Source organism: Theropithecus gelada, chromosome 12, assembly GCF_003255815.1.
Source record: "Theropithecus gelada isolate Dixy chromosome 12, Tgel_1.0, whole genome shotgun sequence".
In the NCBI taxonomy this organism is placed as follows: domain Eukaryota; kingdom Metazoa; phylum Chordata; class Mammalia; order Primates; family Cercopithecidae; genus Theropithecus; species Theropithecus gelada.
In genome coordinates, this window is record NC_037680.1 from 91339269 (window position 1) to 91362721 (window position 23453).

Below are 23453 nucleotides of genomic sequence, written 5' to 3' on the forward strand. Positions count from 1 at the left end.
ATCAGAAAGTGCACCTTGTGCCTTAGAAAGCTACACAAATAATCAACAATCCCTAATTTATAAGAATGTCTGCAGCTTAATTAGCCAGGCATAAGCCACATTAGTTGACTAAAAAAAAACTACAGCTCTTAACCGAAGACAACTTCTCAGTAGCTATTCATTAGTTCCTGCCATTTTAATGTGTTCAGAGTAGGAAACAGAATAGACAATTGTGACTGCAATGAGGTCCGTGAACGTTTAGAACACAATTAATGTTTTTTCCACATTGACTCATGGAAACAATAACAGCTAATGCAGCCCCATTCCCACCCGTGAATCATCTTATTCCCACAGAAAACATCAAACCTCCCCAATATCATCCTCTAGGCAGAGGTCACTTAACTATTAAATTCACAAAGCAGGTGCAAAAAAAAAAAAAAAGAAAGAAAAGAAAAGAAAAGAAAAAAAGGACCAATGAAATAAAGGAAAAATTCTATTTACTGAAATTCAAGTAGCTAAATTACCTCTTAGGTGAAGTCAGTGAAAACCCTCACACATTGCTCATTTACCCTTATTTCAATCATAATTCTAATATACTTCCCATCTGGTTTCTATTTTTCAGCAGGTCAAAAGAAAAAAAAATTAAGTTAGATATGGTGAAGTATTAGCAGAGACAGAAAAATAGCTACAAAGTGGCAGCTGTCAAGGAAAAAGAAGAACAGTTACAAATTCAAGTAGAACTAGAAAACAGCCATGAGAATGTGGAAAAGCTACCAGCCTCTCACTTTTATAGAGACACAAAGGAATCAGTGTGTAATTGTTTCTTAATGACGATTCCCAACTATCAAAGTTATACTATATTCGGAATAATCTAAGGTAATAAAGTATCTAGTACATTTTAGAAATACTTTTATTCAAAATTAATTAAAAAGTGTTATGTTCAAAATGATAAGATTTTGTTAGTTAATAGATTTCCTCACCAAGTCATGTTGGGCCTCATTCAACAACACAGAATAAGCCAATTTTATACAAGACACAGATATATGGAAACACAAATAATTTTAATGATTTATGGTAAATAAGAAGGAAGCTTGAATCTATGATTGAAAAATAAAAATTACATACATATCTATACAGAGTGTACAATCACAAGTTTCAAGAGCTTAACACAAACTAACTGCTGTCAAAATAAGTATTTAACAAAACAAAGATGAAACTGCTTAACAGTCAGGGAAAAACAACAAAAAGAAGGGAGGGGTGATAAACCAAGAAAATGAATGACAAAAACTGAGCAAGAGCCCTCAAAGGTATCTTTACAAACAGGAATTCAGATGCAAGGAACAGACACAAACCTGTCTAAAATGTGACCTATGAGGCAATACAAAGTGACCTGAAGTCAGTTATAAATAAAAAATGACACCCAAAATCCCAGAGAGTCTTAAATTATTTAATCCAGACATTATCTAACCCCTCGGATTTTTGTTTGGTGCTATGGTGTTCGTCATTTTCCATCAGAATGAAATGTGGGACAAATGCATTACTGGTTGCAGAGAGTGTTTCAGAGCTAATTCACCCAGCAAGGTCAGGGTCAAAAGGTTATGTTGTTCATACAATATATTTCTTGATACGAAAAAAACAACACGTCAAAGAAAGAATTAAAGCAAAATGTATTTTCAAATGATAAACAGAATCTCAAACTTTCAAGTAAGTGCATCTTAAGATGTTGATGAACTTCAGAGATTCGCAGTATTTTAAAACTAGGGATAGTCTATTCCAGTTGTTATCAAACTGTCCTCTTTTGTTCATGAGGAACCAAACTGGCAGGTCTCTCAGTGTCTCCTTCGCCAAGTCTTTAATTTTATAAGTATATTCAATGTCTAGGAAGGAATTATTAAAGAATTCTGCTTCTTAAAAAAATGTTTCAAAATAATCGAATGTATCCTTGTCGATTCGGGAATGAGAGCACACAGAGCAGAGTAACCTCCCAGGTCTGGCCACTCTCACGTGGTATCCCGCCCACTCACTGAGGCCTTGCCTGTTTGATACTAGTAAGGTCTCCCCATGCCTACTTCTACACTTACTGTATGGCCTTTTGTATGATCTGGAAAAAATCTGTTGTAAATCAAGTAATCACCAACTTCTGCCTCCATGCCAACCTAAAAACTTTTAAAAACTTTACAAAGGAAGAAATTAAGACCTTCAAAATTATTTTGCAAATACCAACAAGGTTTACCAGAAGAAGACTGCTTTTTAATTTAAAGTAATGACGTTGGACTGATAATGTGCTAGATTGGTCAGACTTCTTAAAAAAAAAACTGATATTAAAATGTGTTAGAGAAAATGTTCTAAGTATATATACATATGTAGTAGATAAACAGTTATATATTGATAGTTATAAGCAAATGTACAGAATACAAATATGTACTATGAGCCTAGTGTTGATTTTTACCACAAAAAAAAAATGTTAAAGATTAAATCACGATTTCCTGATGAATATACAACATAAAAAACCGAGATAAAAGTGTAGAAACAGACAACAAAGTAAATTACAAGAAAAGAAATAAACACAATATAGGATAAAGACAATTGCAGATAGGAGAATTAAACACCTAAGGTGGTTGGTATATTTAGACCAAATACTCTCTTTGCAATAAAGCCAAAATATTTGATAATATTCTCTGTTTACTTAAAAAAAAAATGGCAAATTTTTTCACTGGTGGCAGGTATGGATTTTATTAAAGAATATTCAAAGACTCAAACAGTAATGATACCACTTGTCTATTTAACCAGGATTCTGGTGTCCTCTCATTAATCTTTGATACTCAATAATCTGAATAGAAAGACATGATGAATCAAAAAACATGCCAATTTTAAAAAGAAAAACCTTTAAAAGCAATCCCAGCATCTAAACGGTAAACACAACATGAATTCCTAATCTGGCATTAGACCTTTTTTTTTTTTTTTTTTTTGATTCAAAGACAAATATGAATGACTCTACCTATTTGTAAAAATGTGAAAAATTAAAAACAGTACAATGACTGGGCTCTCACAAACCGTGCAAGTTCAATTTGAAATGTTCATCTGGTACAATATTCAGCTGTCAAGAGGAAGCAACTCAAAGGACATCACACAGTCTATAAACCAGCTTGAAGGAGCCTTCCAGACTTTGCCCTGCCGAACCCTCTCTGGGTGAGAATTAGACAAATCCTCATAGATGATATACTGCGTGCAGAAGCGCTGATCAGAATCGGGCCTTGCATGGTATGCGACTGTATTGATGGTCTGAGTCACGTCACTGTCTGGCTTGGGCTTTCTACTGAGGATCTGACCCCCACCTGCAGTGACGAGCTTAATAAGGTTGTCCTTTGGATGGTGTTTGAAAGATCCCCCCAAATAGAAGTAGCATCCATCAAATAGCTTTGGCAACTGAAATAATGAGAAAACATTTGTTAAAGGCAGATCAAAATACTGTATTCAAAAACACTGCATATGAATGAGGAAAATAAAAATACACGTTGAGTATCCCTTACCTGAAACATTTGGACCAGAAGCATTTCAGATTCAGAAATTTTTTGGGTTTTGGAAAATTTGCATATATATGAGATATCTTAAGGATGAGACTCAAGCCTAAACACAAAATTCATTTGTTTCTTGTACACTTTATGCACACAGCCTGAGGTAATTTTACACAATATTTTTAGTAATTTTGTGCATGTAACAAAATTTTGACCATGTTCTGTGACCTGTCACATGAGGTCAGGTGTGGAATTTTCCACTTGCGGCATCATGTCAAAGTTCAAAAAGTTTTGGATTTTGGAGCATTTTGGATATTGGATTAGGGATGCTCAATCTGTAATAATTATGAGCAGCTAAGAAGCTACTTAATGAGGTGCTGGGACAAGTTAAATTTCAAGCATACTAATTGGATCAAGAAAAATACTTAGGCAAATAGGGGCTTCCTATTTACAATTTTTTCCCTAAGATTCAGTCACCATTTTGGTTCCTTTTCACTCTTCTAAAATTTTAGATGTGTTTGGTATAAAGAAAACAAAAAAATGTTCATCAAACTTTTTTCATCAGGATGTTTATGCTTATGTGGTGGGACTTAAAAACCCCACAATTCCTAGCTTTTATAAAATAGGCTTCAGAGACACAAGGCAAATGTAATTACAAGAGTAACATCTTTTCCATGGACTTTTATCCAGTTCTGCCCATCCACATTCAGGTCCCTACACATTACCAACCTAAGGTCTCCAGGGCAGCCACCGTGGGGGGTGTGCCCTCCACGGTTCCAGAAATGTATTCACGGGCACAACAGATTATTGTGCTGAGGCTAGGGATCCAATTAGCTATGAAACACACTTCTGTATGCTCGTTGGAAATTTTAAAAAGTTTCATAATTCCCTTCTACGGAAATTTTCTTTGTCACCTCTAATATACATATATATATCAACAGGATAATGCAATATTATCCATTAAAACTACAATATGTGGCCATAAAGACATATGGTAACTAAATCCGAGCAGCAGCTGTAAGTCTTCTTCCAAGCTACTTCCTGTATCTGAGATTTACCTCCGATTCTGAAAGGTTTATGGGAATGTTCAAGATGCCAAAAATCCATTAACAGTATGAAATTATTACCTTCTGGATTTTACTGCTCATCGTGATCATCTTTCAGAATCAAGTGCTTGAAATAAGCACAATTAAAATTTTAATCAGTCACCTGTAGTTGTTGAAAGGGCAGAAGTTTTCCCTGATGGTGATAATAATAGTATGTCATAATAAGAACAATGAAAGTTGTAGTAAAAGAAAAATACCAGCTGTTCTCTGTTGAGCCTGCTTCTGTGTGGACCTTCAGGAATTTCATACTTTTCTTCCTGTTCACATACTTTTCTTCGTAGACATGCTTTTACCCCTGACAAAAACACAAGAATTAAAGCAAAATAAATATCAAGTGAGCATTACTTCTCTTTCATTAAAATTAAGCAATTTACTTAAGTGGTTTTTCTTCTTCATGGCAGTTTTTAAGTATTATTCTAAAATGCAAACAGAAATCTTACTTATGCCAAAACAAAACATAACACAATTGGTTTTCCATATAAAGAAAAGATTTAAAATATTCTTTCTTTGGAGGATTAAGCCATAAGTTAGTACTGAACACTAACTGTAATTTTAATCTCCTTTCTGAAAAACCTAAGCCAGGATACTATTTCAAACACACACACAAAAGTCTACATTTTCACTCATAGCAATTACCCAAATTTAAGGTGAATAAAAAGTCCATGATGCAGTCCTGCCCACAATAACCTAAACTGAGCACTTACCATCTACACTGCTCATTTTGGCAGCTATATGTCTAATCGTCTGTTAAACTGTAAGTGATCTGACATGACGGAATGAGCTTTAGTCTATAGCACCTAGCTCAGCTAGCCACACAACAGGGGCTCAACAGTGCTTGCTAAAATAAACAGGCAGAGCTTGGGATAGGTTTGGAACGTGACAGGAGCACAACTGAGGTCGCCAGTCTAGAGATGATTTGGTTGGGCTTTGCAGGAAAAAAAAGCATTCTTTTGATGGCTTGAGTAAGTCTGTTCACAGCTTCAGGTTAAAAAGCAAGATGCAATAGAGACAGCTCAGCCTGGCACTGTTTAGAGTCATTCCACTGCCTGGCACCTGGGTGGGGAAACCCTAAGTAGGGCCACTGGCTGACAGCCAGTACCAATTGTCTCGCTAGGCTCTAGAAATGAAAGGAACCCTTAGGATGCCCAGGACCAATCATGAAGGACATGGTCAGCTTCAGCTAGAGACAACGTCTTGGATAATGCCTGTTCACCAACAGGCAAGGGAACTGATGGCATGTATATATATATTTATTATGCTTCTGTTCTGATAGCATATAACTACTAAATTTGAGATTTGGAGTTGAAGGACTTGGCTATCCCAATTACTTGTTCTGGAAGTTTCCTTGCCTACGGAAATAAAAAATGAAAACAGTGTTTTTCACCGGGCTTCTGTGGATAAAATGCAAGAAGCATTCTATAAACTAGATACTATAATGAATTATCTTCATTATAAAAACAAACCCTCCATACAATTTCCTATTTGTCTTTGAGGTTGTTTTGCTCAATATCTCATTTTATCACTGAGGGTAGAAACCATGTATTATTCATTTATGCATTCTTCAGAATTTCATACACTCTCCCATAGAACAGGAGTTTAACAGCAGAGGGTATCGGGAAAGTTGGAACAATAACTCAGGTATCCCGTTCACTGTCTAGTGTTGTTAACACAAAGGAACAAAAGTTTTTTAAAATTCACTATGGACACAGCATTGATAAGATTGTATCCACACCAATAAAAATAAGTAATTGTATAGCACCTGTAAGAGTTCAGAGTTACACATAGTTTTGAATATCAAACTATTATATCCTGTTATCACTTGATATCTAATGGCTTAAAACGACCAGAAAAAAATCTATGGCTGCATAAACATATACTTTAGATCGAGGATTAGACATGTATGTTGGATATACTACAGTGTTTTGGAAACCTCTTGAAAAATGCTAGTGATAAAGTTCTGTCCAGCTGATCCCTACTTACTTCAACAGTAAATTGATTCCAACACAGGAGCTGAACCACTACTCGGCATATAAACTCTGCATTTGCCTGTAAAAGGGCTCCTTTCTTGACTGAAGGGTGGCCAAGAACCAACAGTTAATCTGCTACCCAGAACTGTCCTGGGATTGCATCTACTATAAATTTAGATTCACTTGTGTATGAGTGAAATGTCTCTTGACCTACAATGATTTTTTTTTTTTTTTTTTTTTTGAGACAGAGTCTTGTACTGTCACCCAGGCTGGAGTGCAGTGGCATCATCTCGGCTCACCGCAAGCTCCGCTTCCTGCGTTCACACCATTCTCCTGCCTCAGCCTCGGGAGTAGCTGGGACTACAGGCGCTCACCATGCCCAGCTAATTTTTTGTACTTTTAGTAGAGACAGGCTTTCATCGTGTTAGCCAGGATGGTCTCAATCTCCTGACCTCGTGATCCGCCCGCCTCGGCCTCCCAAAGTGCTGGGATTACAGGCGTGAGCCACCACACCTATAATGATTATCTTGAGAGCAAAAACTTATACTGGAGAAGATAAAGAAACGCAGTGTTTTCCGAGAGTAAGTAATGGTTCACTTTAGACTGACTCAAACTTGATGGTACAATCAGTTTTAAACTTTCTTCTTTATTACCCCACACTGACACAATAACAGAACTTCATCGGATTACAGGAGTCAATCAGCAGAAATTGGAGTACGCGACAGAACTGAAAAAACCGGTACTTTCTGGGGAAAAAAATGTGTTTGAGTCCTGTTTATAAATGTTTTATTTATTCTAATCTTGTAACTTGAATTTTGAAAATACCCAGAATCAAATTACTTACGAGGTAGAAAAGACCCTGAAGAGCTAGTCCTACTTTGTTGTTTTATAGATTCGCACAGTCAAGTGCAGAAACAGAGTGACTTGCTAAGATCACTAATAGCAAAGATAAAGTGAACCACTTCCTAAACCAACAGACTTCCACATCGGTGCTCTTCCTATATCACATTTACAGGCCAAGTATCCCTTATCTGAAATGCTTGAAACCAGAAGTGTTTTAAAATTCAGTTTTGTTTTGGATATTGGAATATTTGCACATACATAATTAGGTATATCTTGGCAACAAGACCCACGTCTAAAAAAGAAATTCATCTGTTTCATATACACTTTATACAGATAAAACATGTATGAAGATAATTTTATATACTATCTTTAATAGTTTTGTGCATAAAACAAAGTTGTGTCTGCATTTAGACTGTGAGCCATCATGTGAGGTCAAGTGTGTCATGCTGGCACTCAAATAGTTTAGTATTTTACAGCATTTTGGATTTTCAGATTAGGAATGCTCAAACTGTGTTAAACACCTATTATGTACAAGAGAAGTCATAATCTCTTCCGTAAGAAGAAAATCCTGCTGTTTCGTGTCACTTTATTTCAATAATCTAATCCTGAACTTTCATTAATATTAGAATGCTCTATCTCAGACTGCCTAATTTTAAATGAAATTTTATTGCTTTATTTTCCTCTATCAACAAGCAATCCATTATCAAATTTAATTTTTCAAGCACATTTAAAATTACGTCCATGTTTTAAAGATATTAAGGATGCCACTGAGATAATCTCAGGTCATGGTATATATAATAACAAAGAACACTCCCTACTCTTGTCCAGAAATTCTAAGAACTTCATATTATGTAAATTTCTGTTACAAAGTCAATTAAAGAACAAAGGTTAATAGTTTATACATAGACAAACATGAGAAGATTCATTTTTCAGATTCAGCTTTTCCCTCTTTTTCTATTTAAAATGGCTTACCTTTCAAAGAATAACAAATTTGGGAGCAGATTTGATTGTCAGAAAAATAATAAAATATTCTTTTATATTTTGCATTTATTTCAAATGTTAAAAGCAAAGATAATAGGCTTTTTGAAAAAAATGTTTGAATGCACAGTTGCTTCTGAAAATAATGGAGGACCAATATATCTTAAATATTAAAAAAATAAAATATTCTGGAAGTATTAATGATTTACATGTATTAGTGAAGTGGTATTCAAAAATACTAATAAAGCAGGAAATAATACACAGCCAGAGTTTTAGTCATTTATAGCTCTTGTTAAACAAAAATGAAATGGCAATATTAAATATGAAAAGAAAAAGTAGAATATCATTAATAAAATATGGAATAAGTTGTTCCATTGTTACTTCCCTGGGTTTAAACTGAGTAGAACCTGAGAATTTATTTGATTGTATATAAGTTTATTTTACACCTGTAGATACTAACGGACAGAACTCTCTTCTTATAAATTGTTATTAATAGAGAAGCATGAGAGCAGCATCATTTTATAAAAACTATGAATGCTATGTTACCTAATATTCATCCAATGAGCAAAATACTTTACTATAGATTGAATGTGTACATTGTGCAGTGCTCTGAAAACTTTAATTTTTCTATAATGTAGAATAAAACACTCATAAATCATAAGGCCTAACCAATCCAATGCTAAAAATCACACACCAATATTTTCTGGTCAAAGGAGAAAAAAAAAATTCTTAAAATACCAATTTATTCTATTCTGTTTGCTTTTTACTTTTCTAACTTTAAATGACCAAGGACACAACTGTTTGTTCTAAGAAAAGATCCTGATCAAAATTACTGTGATGGTAACAGCTACTAAAAGTACTTGTACCCTTCCCCAAATACAGCAAGAGTAGTATAGCCAATGCTCATTATCTGCAGTAGTTATGTTCTATAAAGACACTATGAACACCGAATTAGTGAATAATGAACCACTGCTGTTAAAGGAAATACAGGTTTATGTTTCTGTGAGCCTGTGGTTCCAGCATTTTCATCAACTGATCAATACTTTGTTTTATGTATGTTTCTGTTTATACACATTATTTATTGTATACTGTTGACTCATTAACATTAAACTTAGCACCAGCAGTACTACAATTAACACCTTAACAAAGCTTATCTAACACAGTATTTAATATTTTCCCTGAAAGGCACATCACAATCTTCTTGAGCTTAGACACATAAAACAGCACTTCAGCACTACATTATGAGGCCATTTTAAATAATAAAATCATCAACAAAAATACAAAAATGCAAAAAACATGGCATCAATAGACTGTGAAAGGGCCACTTGTTTACAGTGTGAGAGCTGGAAAAAGGAGGCAAGTATCACCTTGTTTGACCTCAGCTGGGGACACACTTGTTTGGCAACTAAAGTTCTTCACTACTCTGTACATGTCTACAAAAGCACTGTGAGTATTGATTTGGGGATTACAAGAAAAATTTTAGCAAGTAAGAAAACTCACAAACACAGAATCCACGAACAATGAGGATTTACTGTATATTACTTCCAATTCAGGGGAGGGAACTGAAACGCTAAGAAGTTAACTTGCTTAAAGCCATTCAGCCATTAAGTAGCAGAATGTGAATCTGAACCTAAGTCTGCTTAGTTTTCTAAAGGCTGTGTATTTCACACTGGAATATAACTAGTGGTACACAAGATAAACCTTGGGTATTATCTTAGCTTGATGTGAATATGTCAAACGCTTAAAAGCTGCTTGAATTGAGTGTTCCAAGGTGTTGTTTATTATAAAAAAGGTCAGAAGCAGAAGACTAACAACTGAGTACTCCATCTCTCCAAAAGCAGAGGTTTGTCAAGAGACCAAGTCTTTCGTGAATTGGGTCGTTAATGCATATTCAAATTCAACCTTCACACTCAGGACATCTATAATTACCCATCATGTCAATCTTAATTTGTTAGTTTTATCTGTGCTTTATTTGGCACTCATCTCTCTCTCCCCCATTGTTTTTAATATAAAAATCATATTCACCCAAGTTTGCTCAGCTGAGTTTCTGAATCTTTTAATTTTAAATTATCATAAATGTGCTTTGAAAATTGTTTTTTACATATAATAAAAATTATACTCTAACAAGGGCATAAATTTTAATAAGCACTCACTGAATTAAAAACTACCTTTCTAATAAAGCTAATATAAAATATTAACTTTATTATACATTGAAAATGAGACTCAAAATTCTTGACTGGGTCAAAAATACCATACTAGAAGCCCTGCCAGTGTGCTGGAATTATGTCATATATTGTTTCTATATTAAAGATCAAACCAAAAACCATCAGGAATCCAGTGAAATGGTTAACTCAAATTCACTATATGTAAATTTTTTAATTTTCCTCATTACATAAGCAGGAACGCCGCTTCCCAAATCTATTCCCCTTCCCAAATCTCCTTCCCAATGATACCTGCAGAGCGTTCATAATTGTATCTTTAACTGAATATGGTGGCACAGAAAGCCAAGGACTGAACACTTCTATGATATCTCCTGTATCAAATGAATGGCTAATGTCTAATTGCAGAATTAAGTAGGCTGTGCTTACACCAGCTGCTTCTCCATTTTATGGGTTTATTTGACTATTTACAAAAAATACATTAAAATGACATCTATTGCTCCTGACAACGTGCTGGCATTAGTCAATCAACAGAATTTAACCTTAATAGATACTAGAATCCAATAAGCATGCCATCAAGAAAAATGAGATGGCAGATACCAACAGGGCAGCATGGTACTTCAATGGGAAGGAGCCAGTGTAAGTCTTAATTCATTAAGTATTCAGTTTCATGAGAGTTGTGTAGTAAGTTTCTGTCAAGTAAGGCAAATCCAATGCTCTAATTATAATGATTGAGTTAAACAAATACACTCCTCTAATATGCTTTTACTCCAAGCAACAGTTTGCAAAATTCTTATGTCATCTAAGACTAACTAAGGAAGAATGAAAGTAGCTCTTTTTCTTTTCCTGAAAACAAAGGAAGTTTCCAGGTCTATAACTACATTTGAATGGTGGCAAAGTGCTTTGTTAGAGTTGCTGTCATAGCATAGAAAATCTCAAGAATTTTTTCAAAGCTGGGAGTGACATCTACTCCAAGGATTATGACTCAAGTGCCTACAAAAGCCAAGTAGATTACATAAATGTGTGAAGAACCTGGTGTGAAGTGGTAGGAAGCTATGGAGACTATAACAAACATCATACCTAAATATATAAAATTTAATTATGTTAGAAAAAACCACAGACATTGTATTTCCTTCAGCCCTCAGAGTCCTCAGTCTACCGATTTGAAACTTCTGATGCTTTGTCTAATCAACCTCTTTTATAGATAAGGAAACTTAAGTCCCAAGAGATTTAAGTGGCTTTCTCAGTGACATAACTGAGATGAGAACTGAAATATCCTACATGTCACAGATCAAGTTTTTTTCGTTAATCTTTATTCTTAGTTGGATCAATGTGTTTACTCAATCTGACATGCTAAGGTTGCTACTCTCTAACTTGTACCTTGTGAGTTTCAGAATGATGACATACTCCATAGACATTACCATAGTTACAAGTTCATATCAACTTCCTACTGAACCTTTTTAAAGACAAATCAATTGAGTTGATTTACTAAAAAGTAAAATAAGAATGAAATGCTTTAAAATAAACTTTCAGCAATTCAAATGGTGACACATTATCAATGCAATGGAAGAATCTACCAGCCAAACATTACTTAATTAACCCAAGCCTAAATAATGACTAACATTTTAAGATTTTATTTATAGAATAAAAGTTAAGCAATCTGCAGCAAGAATTTTTAACCTATTTTCCATTTAAAACACACTTACATCTTAAGATTTAAACTATTTTATATTTGTAATAAAGTTAATAAAGTCCATAATTATTCCATCAGTTTAGTAGAAAGTAAACTCTTATACTTCCTTTTGAAGAAAAAAAAAAGCAAAAAATACAAATACAAGACCACATTTTAGTTAGTTTTCTTGGCTAATAATTTCCTTACTAAAATTACCTTGCATGGATCAGTTGTTATTTATGTAAACATAACTTTTGCATAGGCCAGAATGATACATACTTGAAAATGTGTCAAGCCACTATCCTTATAAAATGTATGCTTTATTTCATCTTTGTTACTTTTCATATGTTCCTTTATAGTTGAAGGTTTGGACTGAAGCTATCACTTTGCAGAAACAAAGGATGAGCTACTTTTCTATTAAAACTAAGAGATCCTTTTAGCCCAGATGTATTCCTGATCATGTTCTCCATTTCATGTAAGCTTTCCTTTTCCCTGAAATCTTAATACTTTTTTAACAGAGGTAAGCAGCCCCATTCCTAAAGAACTGATTAACCCAAAGTAATTAACTCAAAGTCACTAAGGTAGCTCTGTCTACCTTAGCAAAGCCTGGAATTTTTGCATAATAGTGAAGCTTATGAATTCCAGGGCTATAACACTTTTCTATAAAGAAAATTCTACTGTACAGAAGGTATTCTTTTATTCTAAATTGCTAATAACCACTCTCTCCTCCTACCTCATAAAAGCATATACATCAGTAGATGTATGTTTCTATTTTAGCTGCATGGACCACTGATGATGGTCAAGTAAGCTTATATTAAGCTTACTTTTCCTATAATAAGAAAAGATAATACAAATAAAAGGAAATTTAAAAAAGGAGGGGTGTTCCTGAATCCACAGTTAAACAAAAATGATGAGAGAATATAATGAAGGTGGAAGAAAACTTCAAAATGGAGATCTGTTAAATGCCCAAAGGAGGAGACGATTATTAACTATGCATGGAAAGCCCTACGTAGAATTTTCTCATTCTTCAAATCCCAGAGTAGTAAACAGATCTACATTTTAAAGAATTTTTAGGCCAGACCTGGTGGCTCGCACTTGTAATCCTAGCACTTTAGGAGGGCAAGGCAGGAAGATTGTTTGAAACCAGGAGTTCAAGAACAGCCTGGGCAAGAAAGTGAGATCTCTGCCTCAACTAAAAAGAAAAAAAAAAATTAGCCAGGTATGGTGGTGAGTGCCTGTAGTTTCAGCTACTCAGGGGGCTGAAGCAGGAGGATCACTTGAACCCAGGAGTTCATGGCTGCAGAGAGCTACGACTGCACCACTGTACTCCAGCCTGTGTGACAGAGTTACACGATTGTTATTCTTCTGGAATTAATGGCTATTTGTAACTGAAATAGCTATGGGAATCAGAATTAACTACTCTTAGTCAATACAAAATATCCTAAAAAAAAAATTAAAATACAGAATCAAACATCACTACTCCATATGAAAACAAATGTTCTAATAAAATAGTGTCATTAGATCTAAACTAGGGATGTTTAAACTAGGGATGTGTTTCACTCAAGATAACAGTATATAAGTAAAATAAACATTACAGAATTTCCTTCTGATTCTATTAAAAATCGACACCCAGACTGTAGAAGCAAAACAACTGTTTTGCAAATGACTCTATTTTAGACTTTTTAGTCAAGCAGACTATAACAGCACTAAACTTTAGTAAAAAGGGAAATCACAATAGGCAGCCTACAACAATGACAGAAATGAAAAAACAGTAGCATACTATTACTGCAATTTCTGAAAAACTTAAGAACAGAGAAATGAGTTTGAAATTTGAAACTTCCATGGCCAAAAGTGAGTTTGAAATTTGAAACTTCCATGGCCAAAAGTGAAAGGACAATGAAATAAAGGCTGAAAATATAAAATAAAAGCTAAATGTTCCCATTTAAGATTTGAGATACCTCATTAAATACTGTTGCGGGTCATTAAATCCTGGCTCCATATAAATATCATTTAGCAATTATTTATTTTTTGACATTTTAGTAAAAATTCTAGCTATCAGCATATTTATATGTAGAAATATATTTCTGCACATGACAATATGTGTAATTTGCTATTTTACTTAATGCATTGAGAAGCAGGTCAAATTCTATTGCAAAAATGTATTATTATTTCATAAATTTTTCTTAGGCAAAACTTGGTATCAATTCTAAGACCTTATATTATGAATAATATCAAAATACCAAAATAGTCTGCCTCTTTTATGATGAATAATATCAAAATTATCTGTCTCTATATAGGTATGGTTAAAAACCCGTCTAATGTCCCAAAATTGTCCTATTAGTAAACTCATGCTCAGTGTTCTTTTGAAGTCATATATTAAAAGTTCAAATTTTTATATAAAGATGTCTGTTCTGATTAGGGCAATCACCATATTCAAATGTATTTGCTGGGTATGCATTAAACAGGTATAAGACCTGGTGTATCAGACAGGAGGAATAAATACATGTAGGTTTGAATTTCCCTAATTAAGACCAAAGCTCTTCCCTATTCAATTAATCTTTAGAAAAGTGAAAATACTTCCAATTATTACAACTTGAAAATTTGAATGCATTAATTTATTCCTAGAGACCTTAAATTTAATCTAACAGGCACACATTATTTTTAAAACTGTTATAAACAAATACTCCTCTTCAGTAACCCACCAATTTACTGTTGTTTCTCTTTGATTTTTTTTTTACCCACATGCATGCACACATTTATATATTGTTGAAAGTGAAGATATAATTATTTGATGTGTTTAAAATCTAAACAATTCCATTTTTCATAATATTTTAGTCTTAATATTTATCATATAAAATATGAATTTTTTTCCAGAGAATATCTTCAAGCATTTCAGAATTTTCCTAATCTTTCATATGTAGGTTATATTCCCTACTTCTTGCTATTAGAAGTAACACTGCAAATACTCTTTCTTTCTTCTGTATTTCTTGCATAGGGTAAATTCTCAGAACTGGGACTATTAGATCAAAGGATGTTAATTTTTTTTTATTCTTAGACAATCTTTGGTGGTGGAGGCCTTCTGTCAGCATAAAGTTGCCTAATCAATCTTAATTTATAGGAATGTTTTGGTACTTTTTTTTATAATTAGCGAAGTTTGTATAGAATAAAAATTGTATTTAATTTTAAAATTCCATAGTACTCTTGGTATCCATTTAAAGAAGAAAACTTGTTAGAATTTGTTTGAAAAGAATTAATGTGTTAGCCTGATTATGAGGTTATTACTTAAATGATGATGTAATGATTGTCTTCTAGGGTCCATCTCTCCTCAGCTAAAACAAAAATGAAAAAACACTCAATTTAGCCCTTTGCCATCTCACAGACATAAATCCAGCGTAAAATGTCTGGCACATTCCTTCAGTAATTCCCTTAGGTACTGGGGAATTTTACAACTTCTATAGCTGCAATTTTATTTAAACTTAGATGAGAGTGGAGAAGAGAGAAATATTATTAAAGAAAAGATGACAGCAATCTGTTCTCCCCTTCAAAATGAGATAAGAAAAGAAGATGCAGAATTCAATTTCTTTTAGAAAAAAGGCTAAGACAAAAAAAATTTGAAAGCAGTGTACCAAAAGAACAGGTCAGTAGAAAACATTTTATCTTGGCCTAGTTTGCATCTTTAGGATACAGTTTCATCTTATTCATACTCTATGAGATTAGTAAGATGATTTATTTATATACCTTACATTCTTTTATTCTTATCACCTCTTTAATACGAAAATCACCCTTGTATAAGGGTGGTTACTAATGGCCTGTGAGAAATTAGCACCCAAACGAGGACTAAAGTAGAGTCTCCCTCACCAATTTGATGTTGAAGAAGGGACTTTTCTTATCTATAGCTCCTATTTCTGTAAAATATAAAATAAACATCATTCTGTAAAATATCTGTAAAAGAAATATAAGATAGACTGGATGGTCTGTAAAATTATGGCTTAGTCTCAGAATCTTCATGCTAAGTTCATTAATTGTGGCACTGTAAGATATTCTGCATAAACAATGTAGGAAAATAAGATATTAACCAATTAAGACAGAATACTTCAACAGAAAACTTCTCATAGTTAAATTTGGACCCAATGGATCCAAATCTTTTGTATAATTCTTTTTGTTAAATTGTTTAGTTTGTAAAATGAGTCGATTATCTACAGAAAAAATTACAAATAAAATTCCTCTTGAATCTATTTGGTTTATGAAAAATCCCATGAAAAGTTAATATGAAAGTTTCTTAATAGTTAATCCTGAAGTTTTATCTACCAGCAAGTTAATGGACAGACTCAAACATGAGACCTAGTTTTAAAAAGTCATAAATCTTTAAAATTAATTTTGAAAGCTTTGGTCCACCTATTATCTTTTAATAAGAATGGTTTTCAAATAGTTTGAAATAGCTCTGAAACATTTTAAAAAAATCAAACTGAGCCAGGTGCAGTGATGTGCATCTGTAGTACCAGCTACTCAGAAGGCTGAAGCTGGAGGATTGCTTGAGTGACACCTCGTCTCTTAAAAAACAAAGAATCAAACTGAGATGCTTGATAGAAATAGAAAGTATAGAAACTTTATAGTATAGAAACTATGTATAGAAACACGGTATAGAAACCATGAGAAATATATATTAGGAAAGAAGTATTTGAAGGTTCTTGCCTTCTTTTTGTAAACCCAGTGACTATTTAAAGGAATTGTCTCAAACTTTGAACTTGTCTCTCTTTGGACTCTATATTAGAAAATATGAGGATATGAACTTCAATAAGGGATTCCATCCATCCTTTATCCTAAAAGAACCACTGATATTAGAGGATGTTATTCACTACTGTGAGAATCACCAAATAGCACACTATTAAGTCAGTCTGAGTCCATCAGTGATTCTATAAAAATGACACGGCCAAGATATTAAAGTGAGAAAACCTACATTTCCCAAAAAAGGCAGATTTTATGGAAATGAATCATGTAGCCTGTATATGTAACCAAATGCCAGTTCAGCATATTCACAAGAACTGGACTCAAAAGTTAAGTGGTAAATGTCTTAACATTCAAAATTACATATGGCTTCTTTATTACTGCAACCTTATTATGAAGAAAATCTATTTCTTCCTATAGTCACTGGAAAGGTCTCTGGCACAGGTTTGATACAAAAGCATCCCTGATCATGAAACCATTTTAAATGAATTTTTAAAACACTGAGGCTCAATAAGACTTTCACAGATTTAAAAGGAAAAAGAAAGTTCAAAAATAAGTGAGACACATTAGTCCAATTACTTATACTTCTCAAACTTGTCATAACTAGGAGGGACTAATTAATAGGGATTGATGAGAACAGATGGAGTGGCATTGCTAGTCACAGCCTCTTAGCTGGATGAGACTGCATCGGTTGAGACAAGCATCACAAGGAAAGAAGCGGTAGCTGTATTTGAAAATGACATGAATACTAATTAATGAAAGGAAACTGTTTTACAAACCAAATCAACTTCAAACTACTGATTAAATTAATAATATAATTAAGATCTTGATAAATCAAGCATTCTACCATAAAACCTTCAAAGCACAAAGCCATAATGATTTTTATAAACTAATTTTAATCCATCAGTTGTTTCATAAAGGGTTTCATTAAATATACCCACTGTTCTTTTTTAACATCTTATTTAAAAATAATTATAGTTACAGGAAGTTTCAAAGGAATGTACAGATGTCCCACGTACCTTTCCTTCAGTGTCCAGTGTTAACATCTCACACCGCTATAACATAATACTAACTAATTGACTTCAATACGATCCATAGAGCTTACTCAGATTTCAATAGTCATTTATTTTTTTGAGATGGAGTTTCATTCTATTGCCCAGGCTGCAGTGCAGTGGCACCATCTCAGCTCACCTCTACCTCCCAGGTTCAAGCAATTCTCCTGCCTCAGCCTCCTGAGTGGCTGGAATTACAGGCATGTGCCACCATGCCCGGCTGATTTTTCTATTTTTAGTAGAGAAGGGGGTTCACCATGTTGGCCTGGCTGGTCTCAAACTCCTGATCTCAGGTGATCTGCCTGTCTTGGCCTCTCAAAGTGATAGGATTACAGGCATGAGCTACCGTGCCCAGCCTGATTTCACTAGCTATAAATGCACTCATTTAATTTTATCTCAGGTAGTCTTGTGTTACATGACCACCACTAACATCAAAATACTCAACTGTATTGTTCCCCATGTTCCCCCTTTGTAACCACTAATCTTTTGTAAACAATTAATAAACAGAAAAAAGTGAATCCACTGTTCTATGTTAGCCATAGTATCAAAAGGAGATGTGTTGACTATTAAGGAGTAGAAAATAATTGTATATGAGCTTTCTTTTCAAGTCCCAAGGGAATCCGAGTAGAAATGTAAGCGAGTGACAGTGGGGAAGGTGAGAGGCAGCTCTGAAGGTGGTGGTGGGTTGACTATCAGCAAGAAGAGGGGAACAGGAACACATTTTCAGTGGAGGTCGAGAAAGCTCGTGTAGTGACTCCAACTAAAGTAGTACAAGGCAGTCATTTCCCAACAGCTTCCTAAAAATACTGGATTAAATTAACTAAGACCAAAAGGGTGTTATGCAGGTAAGCATAAAGGAAAAGCAATAAACTGCTTTCATTTCACAGACATGTCATGCCATATATTTAAAACATGTATTAATAAATTCAATATATCATTTAACAGTAACATGAATTGCTTAGGCTTAAAAGTGCACTATGTACTCCATTTACTTTTCATTGAAATAGTTGGTATTGAAGGAAAAAAAGACTTTAAAACCAGAACATATGTGTATACATTTACTAAGGACATCTAAATGACACCATAAATATGAGAAGCTTTTACAAAATGCAGTGACTAACCAGAGGTAAGAACATTAACATCAAGTTCCTTAATCACGGGCATTAATAACCATGAAAAATGAAACTAGTCTAATTCATTTCTTAATTCTCTCAAATCCAACACTTACATTCAAATTTTAGAATCCAGCATCCATTGAGAATCCCAAGCATACACTTCAAAGTACTTTGAACTGCATCACCAGGAACAACAACATGAGTTACTAAAATACAAAAAAGGTAGTAAGAGAAAGAAAGATATAAGCCAAAGTATTTCTTTGGCCTGCTTTGTATAACTAATCTATATTTTATAAACTTGTATCTGAATCTTCAAAGGCAACAATTTTTATACTTAAGTGTAAGACTACTTCTATTTAGTACCTCATTCTCTAACCTGGCCATCAATATGAAAAATCAGATCATAAACCATGTATCTTAAAGTCACATTGGCAAACACAAATTTTTATTTTATTTTCAAATTACACCTAAGGGATTAGGAATTACACTGCAGTACAATTTATTTGTCATTAGCAAAGTCACAAATTTGCTCTTCTGAAATACTGTCTTGTCCTAAAATATATGCAAACCTTTAAACTTTACATTTCCTAACTACATTGTCTATAAGTAGTTTATTACTGAAAAAAAACTTAGATTTATTACAAGATGCGAAGTATACAGCCATCACCCAATGGTTAAAATATATGTAAATTGTCAAAGGTAGTTCTCCAAAAGGATTATCTAACATTTTTTTCTACCCCCCCCAAAATTCAAAATCCTCACCTGTACTGTCAAACTCAGTACATTTTTTAGCCTTAAGAATTGCTGCAAGTTCACTGAGCATCTTCTGTTGTTCTGAAGAGAGCCCACTGCCTATAAGTACAAGAGGTCCATCCCTACGCTGCCCAGTGTTCATCTGTTAATATAAAAGGAGATGCCACAGTGTTAAAAACATTAGAAGACTAGACGAAGACATTAAACAGACTGTTACTTGATATAAGCTTGAATTTCATTACTTAGTTTACTCTGTCTAATAATTTTCAGTAATTTCCATTGAATCTACACCCAGAACCTTTTAATTATTTTTCTCTTTATTTTTCCCTCAAGAAAATGTCAACTGAGATAGCTCTCCATACCCAGGGCATCTTGTTTCTTCAATTTTAAATTGCGTCTCTCCAGGGTTTTACTTCATTCTGTCACCAGTAAGTCTTTTTCTTTCCCCAAGTAACCCAAAATATCCACTTAAAATCAGCAGTTCCCTATTCCACCTCCACTAACTTGTCCCAATAGAGTAACTCAAACTTGGTCTGTTATTAAACTGAGATTATCTGAAAAATCAAAGAATGCCAAGACTTCTAGAACAGTGCTGACCTAAAAAATAGAAAACAAATTATCAAAATAGTAACCCCTCGAAACTAAGAAAAGAGAAAAACAGACAAGTTAATTCAAAACTTAGGAGATCAGATCCATAAATAGTCCATGCAGCTCATGACTAAGAAAAAAGTGCTCTAACAAAGACTAATAGTTTCACTTTAAAATGTAGACTTAGAATTCACAGAGTTAAAAAAGACAAAAATAAAGAGAAGGTAACAGTGGATAGCATTAAGGCTGAGAAGCGAAAGACTCAAGGAAATAATATATGTCCATATATATCTCATATATATATATATTTACATAAAAGTGTTTGTAAATGACAGAATTCAGCTCTTCTTTCCTAGTCACTAAATTGTAAGATGATGTAAAAATGACAGAATTCAGCACTTAAAAGTTCAGCTCATCTTTCCTAGTCACTAAATTGTAAAATGATGTAACCACATCTAACCTAAATGTTATAAATACTCCTCACATGAAAATAAATAATTCAGCGTACTTTATGGATTATTCAATTACTCTTTGATAATATTTAAAAATACTACAGTATTTCAAAATTTCTTATTAAGTTACACAAATACCATAAAAATAGAACACATTACTAAATACATCTAAATAGAACACATTACTTCTCAATATATAACACTACTTCAGCTACATTAGTTCTCTGCACAAAATACAAGAGTGAAAAAGATATCATTTCTAAATATAGCATATGATACTATTTCTAGCAACCTAAGGAAAGCACCAAAGTGGGTCAAGTATTTTCCTATCGTACTTTTAAAAATTTGCCTAAAAAATAGAAACTGGCACTCATTTCTCACAGTTAAAGAATGCTATAATAAAACATAAAGCAAACAGCTGCCAAAGCCACATGTCTGATTTGGGGTGAGGTGGCATGGGGGCTGGGGATGTGACTTGAATAAGCATAGGTCTCTGACCCATGAGGCTCAAAAGAGGCGCAAAAAAACACCCCGAAGGTTGAATACCCTGATTTTATAGAGATCAGATACTATGTTTATTAGCATTAAATTCAAAGGAATAATTAAATAGGGTACTTTTTCTTAGATAAAATCATTAGTTTTTCTTAAGTTCATCAAAAATGGGGTTAAAAAATCTAGAAAAAAATCTTCTTAGATAAATATGCTGCTCAAAATGAATCACGAACACAGAAGTCTCAAAGCGAATGATAAGGAGCTTTTTAAATTTTTAAAAGATTAGAGGTTGCTTCTCAAACTTAAAGCCGTTTTCCAACAGCCACTAAATTTTTACTTGAAACACAAAAATCCTAAAGGGGAAGTAGGGAAATTCAAACCCCTTCCCATCTGCGTGATGTTCCCTAAAGCAGCTCACTGGACATCACTATTTAAAGGGTTCCAGACTAAGCTACCAAGCACTTGTGCTTGTTTCAGAGGCAAGTATGTATCATAAAGAATACTCTAATGCTCATTCATGCATTCAGCAGACACTTACTGAACACTCAGTATGTGCCAAACACTGTTTTCAATGCTAGGGCTATTATAGTAAACAAAAAAGCCAGCCCCTGCCCTCACACAGTTTATATTCTAGTTGAGAGGGGAAAACAACACAATAAAATAAAAATACATTACATCAAATGAGAAATAGTACGGTACAACACAGCAGGGGAAGGGGGCTAGGCAGCATTGGGAGGTTGCTATTTAATATGCAGCGGCACAGAGTCCTCTCTGCTAAGACTATGCTAGAGCTGGGTCTGAAGGGTGTGAGGAAGCTGGCCATGGGAACATCTAGTTCCCGGAAGAAAAAAAAAAAAAAACAAAAAAAACAGGTGGTGCTGCACACCTGAAATGAGAGTATGTTTGGTGGACTCAAGATACAGCAAGGCAGCCCATGTGACTGAAAAAGAGTGAGTGAAGAAGAAACTGGTAGTGGCTGACGGAAGGTACACTCCAGAGGTTCCATCTTCAGGACTGCACATTAAGAAACTACCCTTTAAACTTGAAGGACTTGATATTATCTTTTCCTTAGCCAAGTACCAACCATTAAGACAGTAAATAAGAATACTCAAAAGGCCATGTCTACATGACATGCGTGAAGTAGAGGTCTCTTCTACATAATAAAAACCCTCCTTTTCTGAAAGGCATTGCCACCCTCAGACTCTAAGAATATCATCAAGATATCTTTATTCTTGACACATTTAAAATAATCATTTTCCAGCTTTTACATAAAAGGAACACCAGCAAAGGACAACTTTGTTATTCTACGCTCTGTCAGACTGCAAGTACAAATGAAGAAAACAAGTCAATTTATAGTTGCTGAGTATGGTGGGACTGAATGGAGTACTGACCTAAGGTTTCAGAAATGTAAGTTCTAACTGGTCCATTAAGAAGAAAAAAACAACCTTTTTTTTAAAATGGCTGGTCAACCCTGGGGCGAATCATAGCCTCTTTAGGTCTCCCTTTTCTCATTTGTAAACGGGGAAAATTAAACTGCTGATTTCTAGCTTCTCTTCCAATTCATTACCAAAACTATAGTTTGGAACACATTTATAAGGCTGAAGTCTAAAGCAGAAGACACAGAGTATTCAAGATACGAAAGTAACTAGCTCATGAAAGCACCTATGAGAGCATCAAACTGTAGCTACCTTAGGCTACCTCTTATCTTAAACAATGGTGTCTACTACTACTCTTATGAATGATCCTTGACCTCAGCTCCTCCCTTTCTGTTATTTTTCCCCATCTGAGCAGTACTAGATATGGTGAGTCTACCAACTCTCTCTAAAATTCCTTCTCTCCATCCCCACATAACTACCATCTATAATTCCAGTTCTCAGCATTTCAAACCTGGACTCCAGTACTGCAGCTTCCCAATCAGTCTTCAGTCTCTTCCCACTCCCAGCTACCCTGCAGACAGTCCTATTTCAGTTACAAACACAATGAAGGTGCCCTATTAAGTCTAAACTCGTATTGGGGAATTTAAGGCTTTTCATAACCTGGTCCCAACCTAGCCCTTT

At 34.1% G+C, this 23453-nt stretch overlaps 1 protein-coding gene across 6 annotated transcripts in view; it reads right to left on the bottom strand.

Moving 5' to 3' along the window:
• Nucleotides 1-1021: 1021 nt before the first annotated feature.
• BARD1 (BRCA1 associated RING domain 1) overlaps nt 1022-23453 on the bottom strand; it is an 84956-nt gene continuing 62524 nt past the window's right edge. For 5 of the 6 annotated variants that reach the window (XM_025404418.1, XM_025404423.1, XM_025404421.1 and 2 more), the window contains 4 exons: nt 19874-20006; nt 19225-19317; nt 4798-4895; nt 1022-3405 (listed from right to left, as the gene is read on the bottom strand). In XM_025404418.1, the coding sequence (XP_025260203.1) occupies nt 3073-3405; nt 4798-4895; nt 19225-19317; nt 19874-20006 (657 nt within the window). In that variant the 3' untranslated portion in view covers nt 1022-3072. The remainder of the gene's footprint in view (nt 3406-4797; nt 4896-19224; nt 19318-19873; nt 20007-23453) is intronic. The other variant, XM_025404424.1, reaches the window with a different exon arrangement.